Source organism: Periplaneta americana, chromosome 11, assembly GCF_040183065.1.
Source record: "Periplaneta americana isolate PAMFEO1 chromosome 11, P.americana_PAMFEO1_priV1, whole genome shotgun sequence".
Lineage (NCBI taxonomy): Eukaryota > Metazoa > Arthropoda > Insecta > Blattodea > Blattidae > Periplaneta > Periplaneta americana.
The window spans coordinates 14,453,876-14,473,597 of record NC_091127.1 but is presented as its reverse complement, the minus strand read 5'-3'; the positions used below and the strand labels follow the sequence as shown (position 1 = coordinate 14,473,597).

The window sequence follows — 19,722 nt, the reverse complement described above, 5'->3', positions numbered from 1 at the left end:
TTTTGTGCTTTCCGTGTGCCACACAACTGATGATGTTTTCTGGAGTAGTAGATGAAACGTATGGTAACAACAGCTCCAGCAGACCATGGCCCTTTAGCCCAGATAACACTGATCTCAATGACGTTGACCGTGAAAGCCTATATTCTAAAATCCAACTTAAATCAGAAGTGACACGTCATCTTAATAAAGAAACAACTGCACACTCGATAATACTCAGACTGCAAATGTACTGTATAACACAGGTTGTTACTATGACATTTTTCTTTACTATTCACTCACCCAGATGATCAGGCACTCGCGCTTCCTGGCCCGTGGGGCTTAGTGAGGCATCCAGCTGCACAAGACGCCCATCCTTGCCCCCACCAGTCACCATGCTGCCTTCTTTCAGCACACATATCGAAAAAACGGAGCCCTCGTGCAGACCTCGCACGAACTTCGAAATTGTGTTTGTTCCTGCAAAGTAATTGTAATGCCAAAACTTGATCAAAATTTTCATGTTGTTGGAAGAAGAGTATGAAGAAATTCAAATTCAAAATTATCTGAGTTTTATACAAAATCTAGGCGGCGAGTTCGCCATGGATTAACTGAATTCGTCTTATAGTTGGGGAAAACCTCGGAAAAAAACCCAGCCAGGTAATCAACCTAAGTAGGAATAGAACCCACGCCCAAGTGGAGTCCCAGTTCTAGAGTCAAATGTATCACCAGTGAATAGGGATTAATAAGAATTAACACAACGAAATTCCCGGCTATGTTTTTTTGTGCTCAAGCATTAGGTTAGCATTTGATTCAACTTTCAAGTGCTAGAGGTCAGTATAGTCGAGAAACCGCAAATGCTGGAACTGCAATCTTTATACACTGACAAGCCTGCTAAAAGTATTTCTGCTGTTGGTTGTTAGTGCAATTTCAATGCCAACTCTAGGGAAAAGAGGAAAGAACCTCACGCTGATGCCGGTACAGTTGGTTTGAAGGTAATTGAAAAAGTCACTGCTACATCAAAGGTACCGACGTGCAGTGTCCATATTTATAACTCCTTATACACTGGCATTACCGTCTGAGCTATGCCAGTATCTGTTTTCGAAAACCCATATATTACATGCACGTCTATCATCTCTCCATTTCACTAAGCTTGCATATCACAAAATACAACTAGTAACGAGTTCCTTAGTATCCTTAGCAAGAGTACTTAGCAAAAGTAACTCAAATCCTATTTAAATAACTACAAGCAAGGTTTAAGAGATACGAAACGCTGTTTATAAACATTTTAACTGAGCTATGCTATGACTCGGTTAAGAGAGAAGTTTTATATGATATTCTTATTGAATTTGGTATTCCCAAGAAACTAGTTCGATTAATTAAAATGTGTCTCAGTGAAACGTACAGCAGAGGCCGTATAGGCCAGTTTCTGTCAGATGCGTTTCCAATTCACTGTGGGCTAAAGCAAGGAGAGCACTATCACCTTTACTTTTTAACTTTGCTCTAGAGTATACCATTAGGAAAGTCCAGGATAACAGAGAGGGCTTGGAATTGAACGGGTTACATCAGCTGCTTGTCTATGCGGATGACGTGAATATGTTAGGAGAAAATCCACAAACGATTAGGGAAAACACGGAAATTTTACTGGAAGCAAGTAAAGAGATAGGTTTGGAAGTAAATCCCGAAAAGACAAAGTATATGATTATGTCTCATGACCAGAATATTGTACAAAATGGAAATATAAAAACTGGAAATTTATCTTTTGAAGAGGTGGAGAAGTTCAAATATCTGGGAGCAACAGTAAAAAATATAAATGATACTCGGGAGGAAATTAAACACAGAATAAATATGGGAAATGCCTGTTATTATTCGGTTGAGAAGCTTTTGTCATCCAGTCTGCTGTCAAAAAATCTGAAAGTTAGAATTTATAAAACAGTTATATTACCGGTTGTTCTGTATGGTTGTGAAACTTGAACTCTCACTTTGAGAGAGGAACATAGGTTAAGGGTGTTTGAGAATAAGGTGCTTAGGAAAATATTTGGGGCTAAGAGGGATGAAGTTACAGAAGAATGGAGAAAGTTGCACAACACAGAACTGCACGCATTGTATTCTTCACCTGACATAATTAGGCACATTAAATCCAGACGTTTGAGATGTGCAGGGCATTTAGCACGTATGGGCGAATCCAGAAATGCATATAGTGTTAGTTGGAAGGCAGGAGGGAAAAAGATCTTTGGGTAGGCCGAGACGTAGATGGGAAGATAATATTAAAATGGATTTGAGGGAGGTGGGCTCTGGATTAATCTTGCTCAGGATAGGGACCAATGGCGGGCTTATGTGAGGGCGGCAATGAACCTCCGGGTTCCTTAAAAGCCAGTAAGTAAGTATGTTATGTTCATGGAAGGTGTCACTAAAGCATAAAAATTGTTATTGCTTTTATTGCTCAATCCAATCCTGAAGGGTTCCAACATGTACATTCTGTGGAAGAGCGTAATTTCTCAAACAAGCCCTTAAAATAATATTTTAAGTCGTATGGCCATACCTCTGCCCCAGACAATGATGTTGCCATTGGAATCTCCTGACACGACATCCCCAGTCTGTGTGAAGGCTAAGCATGTTACGTATTTAGGCTTGTCTCTGTTCTCGAAAATGCCCATACGCTTATATAGTGTACCACCAGCATCTAGTGTCCAGAAGCTGATATGGGACTTGCCACACGTCACAATGCTCTGGCGGTCCATTGGATGGAATTCTGCTGCTACGACTGTGTCTGCAGAGCACTGCAACACATCACAGACATAAACTGTCTCTATGCAACCCGATGAAGGCACAAAATGATTACCGATACATCATGTCTTCCAAAAATAATAATGTGTACCTTAGTCTCTGTGATCTTCTGGCCATGCTCTCCACGCTGCCAGTCCCAAACTGAAATATTATGATCTGGAGCCTCATCTACGGCACACAGCAACACACCACCATCCTAAACACAGATAAGTTATTATTTATCAATCTCCCTTGAAACAAAGATTATAATTCTGTAATAAGTCTGATTCAGCCACAAACCTTATAGCAGTTGATGGAACGCAAAATGTTCGTGTTTTTTAATTGGTTATTTTACGATGCTTTATCAACTGTTATGGTTTTCTAGCTTCTGAATGAGATGAAGGTGATGTCAGCAAAATGAGTCCAGGGTCCAGCACCGGAAGTTACCCAGCATTTTGTCTTAATGAGTTGAGGAAAAACCCCAGAAAAAACCTCAACCAGGTAACTTGTCCCAATCAAGATTTGAACCCAGGCCTGCTCGTTTCATGGCCAGGCTTGCCAACTGTTACTCCACAGCGGTGGACATTCTCGTGTTAATGAAGATGAAATGTCATTGGAAGCCAAAAGAATTATGCACACAAATGATGTGACAGGTCTAAACTTTGAATGAACATTTCCAAAATATGGTCCACGAGAATAACCAACTATTTTTTTTAATTGTTTCTGTTAAAATGAGATTACACTAACGAATTTTGAAAAATCTTCCTATAATTACGAGTATTATAAAATTAAGCAAGTACACAGCAACAATTTTAATATGAGGACTCAAAATGAACTAGTATTTATTTCAAAGAAATAAAATAATATACAGTATACATGTGACTAAAATTTGGAAGTACTTACTGCTTTGGAAAATGACAGGCAGCAAATAGATCGCTCAAACTCGCCAATTCCTATTACAGCCATTGTGTGTAGGCTCACGGAGTTCCACACTCTAACATGAGGCTGTAACACAAGTTCAGACTGTGAGTAGCTCGATGCAGCAAATTAATTAATTTAATTTCTGGACTTACAGATTATTTATTTTCTTTTCTGTCCATTCTCAATACCTCAATACTTTAATTATTTAAACCCACTATATCCTCTTGCAGAAATGAAAAAATATACATATCCATAATTTCACTGAAATTAGAAGAAAAGTAAAATAAAATTTCCACTAAAAATTACACACACATTGCATTTCAGTTCTGCAAAAAGTACATTTCCAGAAACGTACATTTTAACACTGACTAAATGTTAGAAATCTTATTTTTAAAAATATACGATAATGATGAGGCATCTTTCTGAAGCACCAGTATAAAGAAAATCAGTGTTGTAAGGTACACTACATTTCCATTATATAAAATTAAAATATAAAATTTTAACTTCAATATATAATATCCTAGAGAAAGTAACATTTTTAAAGAGCAAGTGTACTATTGTAAAATTATATATTCTTTTTTAACCTCATCAAAATCATTGTATGAATATTATAGTTTTTATTATTCTGTGTACAAGGGCAACCCCTGTTGGGGTCAGATGTACAAAATAATAAATAATATCACTATTCTAATTATAGATTAGGAGCAAGTATAAACATGATCACAATAACACACACTGAAATGCCAGTTTTTATGGAAATTCTAGTATACAACGAACAGGGAAAAAATATTTACAATCACATTCAGATACTCTCACTTAGAACAGAACATAAGTGATCACAAGCTGATTTACATCACAAAAAGGATTCTCAAAATATTCGTGACAACAACATGAATTTTACACGTCTTTAAAAGTAGTTATAATAGTACATTATGCAACGAGCCTATAATGGTAGTAATTAAGAGGCGAGTATGTTTATGAAATGAGCGCAAGCGAGTTTCATAATTTTCATACAAGCATCTTAATTACCATTATAGGCAAGTTTCATACGACTTTTTATGCTCGACCATATTTCTAACTAACTAAGCCACGGCCAGGAGAGAAGACCAGAAATGTCGAAAGACAACCTGGTGGCATTGGGGGGGGGGGGGGGGGAATATTTCTAACTTGAAATTATTCATAAGTATTCATATTATTATCTGACTGGGAGCGGAAGTGACCTTGTGCAATCTCGTAAATTGTGAGATGTGCGCAGACGCGAAAGTATTGATTTTTTCCGAGGAACAAATATCATTGACCTTGTTATAATCTAGAGAGTAAAATGAACATTAATCTTGATATAACCTGGAAATTAATTTAGACATTGAAAAACGAGATGACAAATTGAATTTATTTAAATATTATTTACAATTAACGCTAATTATTATAGTAACAGAACATAACCTCTGCGACAGTATTGGATTTCTAGCCTCCGTGACGTTTTGCTAGTTGTCTTTCGATTGCATATCCGAGAATAAAAGATACTTGTGCTTTCATATTGCTTTCTGATTGGTGGAAAACCTGAACTTTAATGAATAGGTGTACTTTAATGAGGTCCATTAAAGGGCTGCTACCAGGTGTATAATTACTACATTTCGGCATGGTCGAGCATAAAATCGTTTAAAATATATTCATCTCACCTTCAATTTATTACAATTTACATACATACAAAAAAGGATTCTGCTCCAACGAAGAGCACTTTTAAACGCATTTCATGACTGTGAAATGTTGTATTTAATTTTTAATAATACAGCATGTTAATGTATATTTCTAACTTTCACATTACAAGCTGTGGTAATGATAAAAATTATGAAATTTGGTTTTAAATATACAGTAGATAAGCTTCTGCATGTCTAGTACAATCCTAAAGAAACAAATATTTTATACATAAAATAATACAAAATATTTACAATAATGGGAGGCAATGCTTGAATATATTTTGAGAACCCTTTGGAATGCACTTTAACTCCGTAATAATTACAAATGTGTGACACATAACACAGAAAATTAAAACAAAAGAAATTCATAATCACCGTAAGCATCCTTATCTTGAGATGGAAGCAAAACAAAAGAAACAAACCAATATTGAAGTACGACACAGAAAGGCACGAAACTGAGACTGCATAAAGATAGCACACCAAGTGTTACAGATTCCAACAGCCCAGTCACTTTGGTGCTGCCAGCGAGTGCAAGATGGTGCACACAGAACAGAGCTCTTCACGTTCACACAGGGACACACAACGACTTTGCACTTCTGTTGCTTGTAACGATTACAGTGAACACAAAAATGTTTAAATAATTGCAGGAGGATCGACAGAACCCTGCATGATCATGTACACAGTGAGAGCAAGTATACCAGACAGCAACATACCCCAGTTGCATTAATTCAACTATGAAATCATTTTTTTGCAATGTTGCTATCAACATGACAAGGAATATAATGTACATTAAAAATTATAGGAGACATAACCATTCGGCTCTAGCATATATACCTCATGAAACAAGACAGACAAAAAAGATCTCACAGAAAGCAAAGGACCATAACCCATGTGTCCCTCTGAAATGTGAAAAGGATTATATTCCACTCAGAGACAGAGTTAATTTCTTGCACCCACACGAAAGTCTTGCAGCTCCAATACCGCAAAGAAGTTCCCTTTGTGTTGTTAGCTGTGTGGTAAAAGGTTATGTACAGACATCAAGAAATAATTTCAACATTCTGACTTCATGTACTGCACATTATGATGTGCTATTTATAAAATACCTGACAAATTATTGTCAGTATAACTTATTAATGGATAGCACAGAAAAAATATATTTCGTTTTTATTTATCGACATTTTAAACAGTTATCTAGTGATTTTTAGATTGGTTATTTTACGACGCTTTATCACCTGTGATGGCTATCTAGCATCTGAGTGAGATGGTGATAATGACAGCGAAATGAGTCCAGGGTCCAGCACCTAAAGTTTTTTTTTTTTTTTTATTCTTCATTTTTCTATATACACTTTTAACACTTATACATGAGGTCAGAGTGTCTAGAAGCCGGGGCATGCACCTCAGAGACACAGAACACTGTAACACTGCACAACATACCCACTGTTCTGCCTCAGGGGCCATCCGATCTGGTGGCGGGTTGAATTTCCACGACTGGATCAAAGTAACAACATAAACATGAGCCTTGTACCACACTTGCACAAACCAAACTTGTGAAACTCATCGTAACAAATAACACAGGCGCTGATGAGGAAACTTACAATGTCCAAAATATTTAACAGAAAAGCAAAGTCTTACAATTAATTGTAGTTAATATTATTATTAACTACATACATTCTCATATTTTAACTCAAATATAGTCATTATGGACGCTAAATTAGTAATATTCATCTCAGTTTCACACTCAATAAATAACTGTGAAATCTGATTATCAATTTCCTAATTGACTGATCGATTAATTGAACATATTTCATGTATCTACAATTAAAAGTTTATTATTTCATAAGAAGTGATTTAAGATTTATTTGAGAGTATATTGGCAAACCTTTTTAAGATGGAGATGTTTGCTTAACAAAATAAACAAACTATAATCTTAACCAGAATTACCACCAAATACTGAAAATATGATTAAATCATACTTGACGAAACATGACAAAACTAATTTTGATACTAATCTCTAAATTATTTAAATCTTGTTTTCATAATTTATGTACGTAACTAGACAATATCTCTTCAATACACCATATTTCATAAACTTTCGAGACATTACTTAATTCAACAGAAGTTAAAGACTTTCTGTAATCCATTACTGTAAATTCCTTAACCTCTGCATGAAAGTGTGATCAAGTGAAATTCTCTCAAATATAATCAGAAACATAGATATGCTGTACATTTATAGCGAAATTCATGAAGATCTTTCGAACTTCCTCCCTTCTCTCTCATCAATTAAGACTACAATACAGTACATAGTTATGCAAAAATTATTTATCAACTCACCCGTCCTTCTCTCCTGTCATGGCCAGCTGTTTGTCCTGTAGCAACCAATAGCTTGTTCGGGTGAATTGCAAGGCTGTAACATACATAGTCAAGTTTGTATGTTATAATGAAGTCAATGTTTTGCAAGAAAACATCACATGCACTGCACTAGTTATATAAAGTTTTAAAAATTCACGCGTTTCTTTGCCCTCCTTCTATTTAACAATTCATTTAGCATTATGTATTACAAATATGAGGAATGACAGTTATGAAATGATTTCAAATAGAAATTTTACTTAATGACTATGAAGTTAATACTTACGCTTTTATTCTTATTTGATTAGTAATTCATTTACTGTTTAATTCTATGCTTCTTTAATAAAGAGGTTATTCAGCATCCATGACTCACATTAGTGAAGAGAAAGGAATCTGAATAATTCGTTATTTATTTTTCAGTACTGCTTACACAATACTGAGAGAATCTCAAGAAAATCACTAATGACCTGCAAAAATTAAGTTAGGATCCTATTTTGTGCAGTCTGATAATCATAATCATCATCATCATTAAATCGCCACATCATCATTGTCTGATTTTCATCAGTTCTGCAGCTTCTTTGGCAGGCTCTCTACGCCAGGTCATTTAGACTTTCAGTCAAGATTTCATAACATCCTTGTATATAATACCTAACATTGCCTACTGCTTTTTGTAGGATATTAAATGTTAACCCGGCATTGTTCACTAGACACATGGTGTCATATAACCTGTCACCAGTGGGTTTTTTTTTCATATTGGTGCACTTTCCAGAACAACTTACTACATCTAACGTCTTAATACTTACACCTACAACAACCAAACAAAGTTCTTTACATTCTTTACACGTTACCCTTCAATTTGGTGTACAAGTCAATAATAAACACATTGTTTAGAAAGATATGAGAAAAATCTCATATAGCAACCAATGCCAGGCTAAGAAAAATTTCAACAGTTGCTCTATAAGTGACTTTAATATTACTCCTGTGGCCGATAAAATGACTGGAATCACTATATCCTATTTCTACTTCCTCCAAATCTTGTAAATTTCATTTTCCAATATGTATATCGTATTTTATAATTTTAATATTTATCTCTCTTAAGTTAGAAATGAAATATTTATGTTTTACTCTTCAGTTTGTCCACTAAAATATTAATTATTATTTATATTTATTTAATCTGGTGTAGTTAAGACCTTCAGGCATTCTCTTTCATGTCACCAGAAATACAAATAAAAATGTACAGAAAGAAGTAAATAAGAAAGAGGCAAAAAAAATACAATCATACAAAGATAAAATCACAAAAGGTACAAAAAAAGTTGTAATATAATACAATGATTTCCTACTATATTTAGCGACTAACAGGAATAACTGAACATCTAAGAATAAGTAATTAATAATAAAAATTTTAAGAAAAAAAAAAAGTAACAATTTCGAAATATTTATAATAAACTTAACTCTACTCAGTAAGAAAATGCTTATTAAGTTTTTTCTTGAATATTGTTTAATTCCAACAGTTAGTCTCTGATGTCACTGGGTAGGGTATTCGACAAGCGTGATAATGAAATAATGAATGATGATAAATATGTTAATGTTTTATGTATTTGTATGGCTAGCATGCAGACAAGTATAATGTCTGGCTTCCAATCCAATGTTCTATCATTATTTGATCATTATAAAAGATCATGACATTTTAGAGTGATTTCACATCATGATATTGATGATCAAAATAAAAATATTTTTCATTACGAAATAGCAAACCGTAGGTGCCTAATCAACTTGAAGCTTCTACTTACCACTTGACATCGTCAGTGTGACCGAGGTAGTGACGTTGAGACTGTTCTTCCACGTTGTAAAGCACTACTGCAGCTGCTACAAAGTACACCATCTCGCCCGTGGGGAGCAGATGCAGGTTGGACCTACAGTCACGACCTCGGTACCCATATCTATACAATGTTAAGGTCCAAATTCATACATCACAGAGTACTAGAACTCCTCAGATCAGCGTGTTTTGTTATTAATGTCATTTTTGTTACTGTTCATTAATGTTTTGTTATTAATGTCATTTTTATTACTGTTCATTACTACCTGGCGGCTACGATCAAAGACATTCTAGCCCGAAACTATGTATGCATCCAGGATGGAACGTCTCCATCACAGGAAATTACACAGATGACTGGAATCCTGCAGGGCGACCAGTGAATAGGGATTATAAAGAATGGACACTTCGCGTCGGTACCTTTGATGTAGCCGGACCGATTTCAATGACCTTCAAGCCAGCTAGAGCGTGAGATTCTGCTTTCTCCCTAGAGTTGGCGCTGACATCACACCAGCTAGCAGTCGACACAGCGGAAATATAACACATATAATTAATACATCTAGGTACATTATGTACTTAAATAAAATAAATTGGATCCATAAAATAATAAATCCGTCATTAACTGTAATGTCTAGACTCTAGAGTTCCTTTATAATGAGAGTTCAGACGTTGACCCCAACAACAATTAAAATATGTAATGATTTGATAGCGCTGAAAATGGAAAAACAAAACTCTTACGAGAAGTAAAACCATATACCTATATTATATTATATACAATTATTAAACGAATTCGATACTTAATTTTATAATGTATTATATTATTTTATAATATAATTTATGATATCTGAAATATAAAATATTATTATTACAACTAGTTTGTCACTGAGAAATAAGGAAAAGCTGTAAACTTTAATTTATTTGAAGCAAAGCGTTACTGGATTATGCAATAAGGTAGGCGATGTTTGGATCCTGTGTCTTAATTCTATTCTCAATTATTATCTTAGCGTATGCTCGATTACACTACCTCTAGCGCTTGAAAGTGGAACTAGCCGCTGGCGCACAGAGAAACAAAACACAGGAAAATTCGCTCAGTATCCATTCTTTATAATCCCTATTCGCTGGGGCGACCCTCTGAGCCCGCTTCTCTTCTCGATTGCTATGGCCGACGTGACACGAATCCTAGAAGGAGACGTGAAGCTCTACATGTATGCGGACGATATGGCTCTAGCCTCCCCGTGTCGTGAAGCGCTACAAGACAACTTCTATCGACTCGCAGAATGGGTGGATGAGAACGATCTCACACTCAATGAGGACAAAACAGTGTACATGGCCTTCAGAAGAGGAGGCAGGCCTGCCGAAAAGGACAAGATCATGCTGGGAAATCGAATGCTGGCTAAAGTCAACAGCTTCAAATACCTCGGCGTCACACTTCAGACAAGGGGCAACTCCTTCAACCGACACGTCACGGACCGGGCAACCCTAGCAGTCAGAGCCATGCACGATGTGAAGGACATAACGAAGATGTCAATGGAAGCAGCAGTTAAACTCTTCCATGTCAAGATTTCACCGATAGCTACATACGGCTTACAGATCATCTAGGATCACCTAGACCCCGGCAGCCTTACACTACTAGAAAAAGTGAAATCGACATACCTGAAAAAGGCAGCAGGCCTATCAAAATTTGCGCCCTCACGAACTGGCAAGGGAGCCTTTCTTCATAGAAGAGCTCCGACTAAAAATGGACCTGCCAACTACACGGACCTATAACCTAGTCTTGAACGAACTCCAGCAGAAGAGAGAAGCCATCTGGCCCGACTTTTATGCCACAGACGCCATGATTTTCGACGACTGGAAACGGCCGAATTACGAGCTGTGACATGTGATGACCCGGCTCGCAGTACATGGCTTTCATCACAAACTATGTGAAACGAAGGCTTTCCACGACCCAGGACCTGGATGCGTGTGTGAGCGATGTGGCAAGTTGTGTGAAAGGTACCATGTGCTAAAGTGTAAAAACAGAGGACAGGCCTTAACGGGCTTCTGTACAGGCTGAATACCATTAACATGCACATTGTGCGATATTCATCTTATTATTATTACTGTTCATTCATCTTATGATCATGTTATGTCACAGTCAATGTCGTCGTCACCACCACCACCACTTATTTAAGATAAATGACTCTGTGCACTTTGTCTCCGAGTTACAATTCGGTTAAAACCGGGTGTTTCAAAATTAATATCGGGGTTTTAAGGCTTTGTAGTATTTATTACATTTACGGTCTTACTAATAAAAACTCTATATACAGACGTTTAACTGTCTTATACTTATACAATGAGTGGCTCGTTTATATGCCGTGTGTAAATTCTTTACTAATAATCACTACATACATCGTGTATAACAGTATGACTGTTACACAGCTACATCATAGTTTCGTCATTACTTCGTTACGAAAGGTAACAGAATATCTGAGGTTCTCTATTGGATCCGGTAGAGCGCTCTAGTGTGGCGTGTTAAATATCGATAGTACAACTGGCTCTAATCGATTACCACACTACATTTTGGTCAAAGAGTACAAGCTACAGCAATATTATTCTAATTATTCTGTGCTCTTTGGTTTGTTCTTCTGTGGTTACCAGGCAACCATCATCATAAAATGACAATCGATATGGAACAGCTGTTAGAGGGGAGGCCATTTTTTCGCTATATACAACGCTTACACAAGGGGTTTAGTGTATATAACTACTGCAAAGCAATTCCCATTGTATAGTTACAGCCTGTTTATACATCCATCGCTTATTCACGGTTTATTAGTAACGTTTTCTGTCTCAACTCTGCATAAGTCTCGTATAAAAGCTATACACGGTTTATTAGTAAGACTGTTAAAGTACAATTATAAATAATACACCAAATGAAAGAGCAACTCAGTTTTGCTACAAGCGCTCAATGTGAACACCATTTGTCACACGGCACACATCGAGTCGACAAGCGAGTTCTTGATCAGTGTGTCTGGAGTAATTGTTGCAACAACTGCTTCAATCCCCCATCTTAAGTCTGGTAGGTCAGCTGGTAGTGGAGATTCTTCATGAATCCCCAAAGGTAACAATCGCATGGCGTAAGATCTGGCGAACCTTCCATTGGAGAATTTTAAGGATGATCTGTAAATGACGTCCTGCAGCTGTCCCCACTCGGAGATAATCCATCAAAAGACTAATTAAAAATAAATATAAAATCAAGCAAAACCAAGCACTATGTACCAAAGCCAAAGATAAAAAATGGAGCATTTTAATAAAAAAAAAAACAGAAATTATTCCAGAAATCCCACGTAAATCTGCAGTAGCAAAATTCAGACTGCTTACAGAACACGATTATTTGGCCAAACACTTGAATAAAATAGGAATTTACACAAATCCAAATTGCCCTCTATGCAATAAAGAAGAAGAAATGACTGAAGATCATCTACAAACCTGTGAAGTTCTACCTGATGGATCCACCACAGAGAAATATTGGAGAGCAAGAACGCTAATGGCTTCGTTACCAAAGCCCGGCATTAGATAACAACAACAACAACAGATCTGGTGAACGTGGAGGCCATGCGAAACAAGCTCTGTCATTCAGCCCCTTTTGGCCAACCCAGTGATCGGGTATAACGACGTTTAACCAATCGCGTACTTCCATATGCGTCTCCTTAAAATTCTTCACACAGACGTCGCTGGAATTGCTAATTCACGACTAGCCTTCCGAATAGATTTCTTGGGGCTACGCGTGAGAGACTCTTCCACTTGTTCAACGCATAGACAGAAGAAATAGTGCATGCGCGTACAAAACTGTTTAAGTTGCTCTTTAATTTCGTGTATTATTTATAATTGTACGTTAAATGTAATAAATACTACAAAGTCTTAAAACCTCGATATTCATTTTGAAACACCCGGTATTATTGTAGCAAGATTCTCATTTCTAATGTTTCTAACTCAAAGTGGTAAAAGTCTTAGAAGAATATCTTGCAGCAAAGCTATCTCAAAACATACCAAGAAAGTAGGTGAGTAAAAATTGCAGAAAACAAGGAGTCAAGTTAATTACTTTCATAAACAAAGATGTATAGTTTGTGTTATTAAGGATACACCCATTCCAGCTTCAGCCGGGTCTGGGGAGCAGTAGCCACCTTCATGAGGTCGTAGTTCTCAGCCACGGCTGTTGGAGCATGGAGGACGACGGGCCGACCCCTAAGGAAAAAACGGACGGAACCCTCCTCTTCATTGTACGTTGCATCTCGAGTCCTGCAAAAAGAAGAGCAAATCTGTCAATATATTCAAATTCACTTAACAACAGTTCGGTATTTCATATTCATTTGCAGTAATGCTAACTGAAATATCTAACATAAAAGCTTACATTTATAAATGTAGGAAAGATAGAGTCCGAAATTGAGTTGAGCAAACAAAAACTTTGCAGACGAGTTGGAGGATGCTAAACAGGCGATCCTAAACAATGATGCCAAGTGTCATAATGGACACACTTTAGTAGCTTAATGTGCTTCAAGAGGCGACATCTGGCAACAGAAAAAAAAATACACCTCTCTCTTTCTGCTCAATTCTGTCTGCCCTTGGCTCATCTACATCTGTTTCATGTCCATTCATCAAACATTCTGTAACTTGATTCTCTGCAGACTCGTGTTACATGAAGTGGCAGGAGAAAAGTTTTCTGTTTCAGCATTGGCGATTTTAGCAGATAGAATCTAGGAGCACCGAAAATGTATTCTTAAATAAGCGTTTTTTCTTCAGTCCTTAAAAATAAATATTTCCTTAACATGAGTCAACGAAAACTGACATTTCTCCCAAATTAATTATTTTAGCAGTACCCACACGCCCACAAAGACATGTGTCGTGTCGCTACAAATAATTACATTCACAGAGAAAGAGAGAAAGACACCAACACACAATTTTTAAAGTTTCAATACACGGAGTGAACCAGAAGTAACGTCATTAATTTCAGAGTTTTTCTTTGAGATACTTCGAACAAAAAAGCCAAATACAATTTTGTTCGTTTTTGCATCCTTTTCGAGATAAAAATTGTTTTATATGAAACATTTTATAGCGTATTTTGGGAAAGCCAGTGATTTAATTCCCAATATGCTCAGTAAATTTAAGACAGCATTGTATTATAACAATAAAATATTGAAAGAATTTTAGTTTTGTCCTTTGAATGTGCAGGAATTTGATTCAAACAAAAGTAATATTCTAAAATTACTTTTCCGAATGAAAAGTTATATTTATTCAGATCAAGTTTCTGCACATTTAAAGGAAAATGTTATGTTATATTTTATTTAACGACGCTCGCAACTGCAGAGGTTACATCAGCATCGCCGGATGTGCCGGAATTTTGTCCCGCAGGAGTTCTTTTACATGCCAGTAAATCTATTGACATGAGCCTGTCGCATTTAAGCACACTTACAGTGCTATACCAACTCGCCAACCTGATCGACCATTTAAAGGATAAAATTAAATTATTTCAGTTATTTATCATCATAATATCATACTCTCTTAAATTGACTGAGTATATTGGAAATTAAATCAATGGTTTTTCCAAAACACACTACGATACGTTTTATATAAAACAATTTTTATCTCGAAAAGGAATAAAAAACGAGCAAAATTGTATTTAACTTTTTTTGTTTGAAATATCTCAAAGAATAACTTCCTGAAATTAATGACCTTACTTACAGTTCACCCTGTATATCTCTTTTATGTTTTGAGGTTGTCCTGAATGGAGTCAATTGATTGGTTCTGTAACTGAGAATCAAAGTTGTTGCTTATACCTAGGTTCATGATCTTTAATGGATGGGTATACGTAATATGTTGGCTATTCATAAAATAATCTCCATTTTCATACAGAGCTCGCAATAATCAGCATAGCAATGCCGTCTTTGCAATGAAAGTAGCGTGATTCAGACCACTTCGAGCAGTGGTTCAGAGAGGTTCATGCAGCTGTTATTTGCAGTGATCCGGTGTTCAACATGTGTGCTCTAATTTAGAATCTCCCAGCCGTGAGAAACACTCGGTGATACAATTTCTTGTGGCGAAAAACTGTAAAGCGACTGAAATCCATCGTAAAGTTTTGCGAAACTGCAAAATTCCAATTGGGAAGTGTTTGGTCATCCTCCATACAGCCCTGATTTGGTATCTACTATGATGAAGAGTTGCAGTCCAGCGTCGCAAGTTGGCTTGAGTTGCAGGCGGGAGACTTTTATGATTGCAGTATTTAAATCTCGTTAAACACTATGATCAGTGTCTCAATTTAGTCGGAAAATATGTAGAAAATTAAATCAAAGTTTGTAGCTTCAAAATCTTGTAAACAAATCCTGTAATCATATTGCTATTTCTGTTACAATAAAACCAAGGCTTATGAACAGCCTTCGTAGTTACATCAGCCATCAGTTATCAGACGTATGACCATATCATCATAGTGATAGTACGACTTTGCACTTTTATTTTGCTTTATGAATGAAAGTGAGTGAAGAACTAATGGGATGATAGCAAGCGAAACGCTGGTACCCTAAAACTATCTTTGTGCAGCATAAATTTCACTTGAAATCGTCAACATTTGAACTCATGTTTCTAGTGTGAAAAAATAAGTTACATTCTAACCGACTGTAAAAATGATGTTCTTTTAATGTCTAGTAGACTTAAATGGGTGTGCTGTTAAATACGTACATGAAAGTCAGGAAAGAATTTTAAGCTCAGAACACAAAACCTAATCCTGGTAATTTGAACGTCAAGTCATTTTATTGTATGTACTGGTACTTAATATGCCGCCAGACCATAATCATGTGAATCTGAGGATTTATGACGGCTCCATTAGTGATTTCAAGAAGTCCTATAACACAAGGACAAGGAGAAATTGCGGAAGCGAAGAGAGTTCAAAATTTCTTCGTAAATTTGTAACACCTATGTATTGTGGGTCCCTATCACCACGGCATGGCGCGTCCTCAGGTTGCGGATAGAGGAGACGGCCTCCAGATATGGAGGATAGCTGCGAATATATTGAGTAAACAGTGGACAGCCGATAAGGGGTGGTCCTCCAGCTTGGGGGTTGGGCGAAGGGCTAACAACCCATCACCGTAAAAAAAACAGCTTGTTACGAAACCTAACAATAAGCCTCGGAATGGGACTGATTCTCCGGCACGACCACAGCAAAGGAATAAGGTTATAAGATTTGGTACATGGAACGTAATGAGTCTTTATAGAAGAGGAGGGGTAACATTAGTAGCAAAAGAATGGGAAGATAATATTAAAATGGATTTGTGGGAGGTGGGATATGATGGTAGAGACTGGATTAATCTTGCACAGGATAGGGATCAATGGCGGGCGGGCTTATGTGAGGGCGGCAATGAACCTCCGGGTTCCTTAAAAGCCAGTAAGTAAGTAAGTAAGTAAATTCGTAACACATAAAAAAAACAAAATGTAACTTATTTAAAATATAGGAAATAAAATATGTTCTTAAAATGTGTGCAGTAATTGAGCATAGCGAATTCATAATATTTATTGTGGATGACGATGGTAATCATATAGGCGTAGGCCTATACAATTACGTAAATGTATAAATAAAATAAAGGTACAGTATCATATTTAAATAGTATGATATGTAACTATCACTTTGTTAATTATTTTATTGAAGGTAGTTCATAAATTTCTGACAAAAAAATGTAACAAAAGCACACAGTAAGACTGTGAAAATGTGGTTATATTAGAGAGATCATCTTCATTCTAAATGTCAAGGACCATTGTTAAGTAAAACTAACGACTTTGAAACTGCCGAGCATTATTAAAACTGGGAAGTGTGTGGGAAGGACAAGACAGAAGGAAGATGATATTAAAATGGATCTACAAGATATTGAATTTAATTGAATGAAGTGAACTAGCCATATATGTAGCTTTTACAGTAGGCTACTACGCATTAACTTATCCGTGCCGGTAATCTCTATCTTTATTTGAATAATTTCGAGGGAAAAATTGTTCCGGAGCCGGGTATCGAACCCGGGACCTTTGGTTTAACGTACCAACGCTCTACCACTGAGCTACTCGGGAACTCTAACCGACACCGATCCAATTTTTCCCTCTATATCCACAGACCTCAAAGTGGGCTGACAACCGTCAAGCAACCAACTTCGAGTGCACACTAACTCCGTGTGACGTCACTGTTCGTTAACAGAAAACCACAATTTAAGTCACACGGAGTTAGTGTGCACTCGAAGTTGGTTGCTTGACGGTTGTCAGTCCACTTTGAGGTCTGTGGATATAGAGGGAAAAATTGGATCGGTGTCGGTTAGAGTTCCCGAGTAGCTCAGTGGTAGAGCGTTGGTACGTTAAACCAAAGGTCCCGGGTTCGATACCCGGCTCCGGAACAATTTTTCCCTCGAAATTATTCAAATCAACTTTACAGGGAGTTATACCTGAAATCTTGATTTGCATCTATCTTTATTCTTCTTATAGGTATATACAGTAAGTGGATATTTTCAATGTTTATGGAAACTCTGTTGATGAAATATTTTGGTCAGTCTTATTGTTTCCACAGTCACTGTATCGCTCTACTTCTACTATCTTGCTGGTTTCAGGCAGTGATGTAAATTCCAATTCAAAGCATTCCCGGTAGTTATCTCACGATTTTTATTTTACTCCAAGTATTCAGATTACGATACAATGTATTACCACAGTCTAGTATATACAGTCACGAAACTTGAGTTTATGAGGGTACTAGGAACAATAGACTGTGCAGGTACTATTTCGCATTGTCTGTAATGAGGAGACAGTAGCGATCCTAGTGGTTAGCAACTATCTATGGATGCATATTTATTACGTATTGAGCTTCGTGACTATATACTAGACTGTGGTATTATGTTAGGGTAAACTGTATAGTGATTGGCCACTTAAGCTAATGAATAATAAAACAATGAAATAGCGGAAAACAGTGGTAACTTATTGAGAGAATTTTAAAGGCATTGGGTCAAGTGAAGATTCAGAAACAAATCAAAATCAATAAACAAAAGAAAAAATAAAATTTTAATGCAAAGATAAATTAAATAAACACAACAAGTCCACTTTTACAGTTATTGACCACACGCTTATTAGTGATTGACCGTCTACTGCACAGTTATTGAATACTCATTTATTAGTGATTGGACAACACATTTTCACAATTTTCACTTTTTTCTTGTCTGTTTCGTTTCTCTTCTTCTGAGCTTTCTCATTAAGAACTATTCGCCACCGGCGTAGCTCTGTCGGCAAAGGTGTTTGCCTGCCGATCCGAAGTTTCGTTCGGGCGCGGGTTCAATTCCAGCTTGGGCTGATTACCTGGTTGGGTTTTTCCGAGGTTTTGCCCAACCGTAAGGCAAATTTCAGGTAATCTATGACGAATCCTCGGCCTCATCTCGCCAAATACCATCTAGCTACCATCAATCCCATCGACGCTAAATAACCTCATAGTTGATACAGTGTAGTTAAATAACAAAGTTAAAAAAATAAGAAAAGAACTCTTCTCGCTGCCTTTTCTTTCATTTCTTATTCGCTTCCTTCCTTCTCTTGCCTCTTCTTCCATTTTTCTCTTTTGTGCCTTATCAGAAGCAAGTGTGTGTCATTTCTCTGATGTTATTACAAATGGCTTCACCCAGCACTGGACGAGGACCAAAGAACACTTTTCCTTCAACGGGATATTTGCTTCTGGACGCTAAGGTTGCTTTTAGGACACCAAACTTCTTGGCAGCTTCATTTAAATCAAATCCACTGTGGACAGGTTCTGTAGCGTTTCGTAAAGCTTCCCCTGTATAATGCACTTTACCTGGCTTATGCATTATAATATAGTATCAGTCCTGTAAAAATCCCCATCATTTAACCGATAACATATATAGAATTGGAGCAAATTGGTCATTATTCTAACAAATAATTTATGAACGACCAATCACTGTAGTTTGCGGACATACACTTTATAGTGATTGACCACGGGGCATTTTTATGTCATATAAAAACTTTAACAAAATAATATTCTGTGGACGGAAACCTTATACCTTTTCTCACACTGAGAGTGTAAAAACGAGCACCAGAATTTATGTATCCTTTGCAGAATAAATAAATTATTGGATGCATTATTCTTAGCAATTTCTCTAGTTACTTACACTTGTTTACGTTCAGCTGCATTTCCAATCGATTTCAGTCCTCTCA

General features: G+C 36.7%; 1 protein-coding gene across 7 annotated transcripts in view; it reads right to left on the bottom strand.

Annotated features, from left to right (window-relative positions):
* LOC138708827 (echinoderm microtubule-associated protein-like 2) overlaps positions 1 to 19,722 on the bottom strand; it is a 227,934-nt gene that overhangs the window by 43,239 nt on the left and 164,973 nt on the right. For 5 of the 7 annotated variants that reach the window (XM_069839034.1, XM_069839036.1, XM_069839038.1 and 2 more), the window contains 8 exons: positions 13,636 to 13,791; positions 9,494 to 9,643; positions 7,689 to 7,761; positions 6,792 to 6,845; positions 3,643 to 3,744; positions 2,852 to 2,956; positions 2,516 to 2,753; positions 280 to 453 (listed from right to left, as the gene is read on the bottom strand). In XM_069839034.1, the coding sequence (XP_069695135.1) occupies positions 280 to 453; positions 2,516 to 2,753; positions 2,852 to 2,956; positions 3,643 to 3,744; positions 6,792 to 6,845; positions 7,689 to 7,761; positions 9,494 to 9,643; positions 13,636 to 13,791 (1,052 nt within the window). The remainder of the gene's footprint in view (positions 1 to 279; positions 454 to 2,515; positions 2,754 to 2,851; positions 2,957 to 3,642; positions 3,745 to 6,791; positions 6,846 to 7,688; positions 7,762 to 9,493; positions 9,644 to 13,635; positions 13,792 to 19,722) is intronic. The other 2 variants (XM_069839037.1, XM_069839040.1) reach the window with 1 other exon arrangement.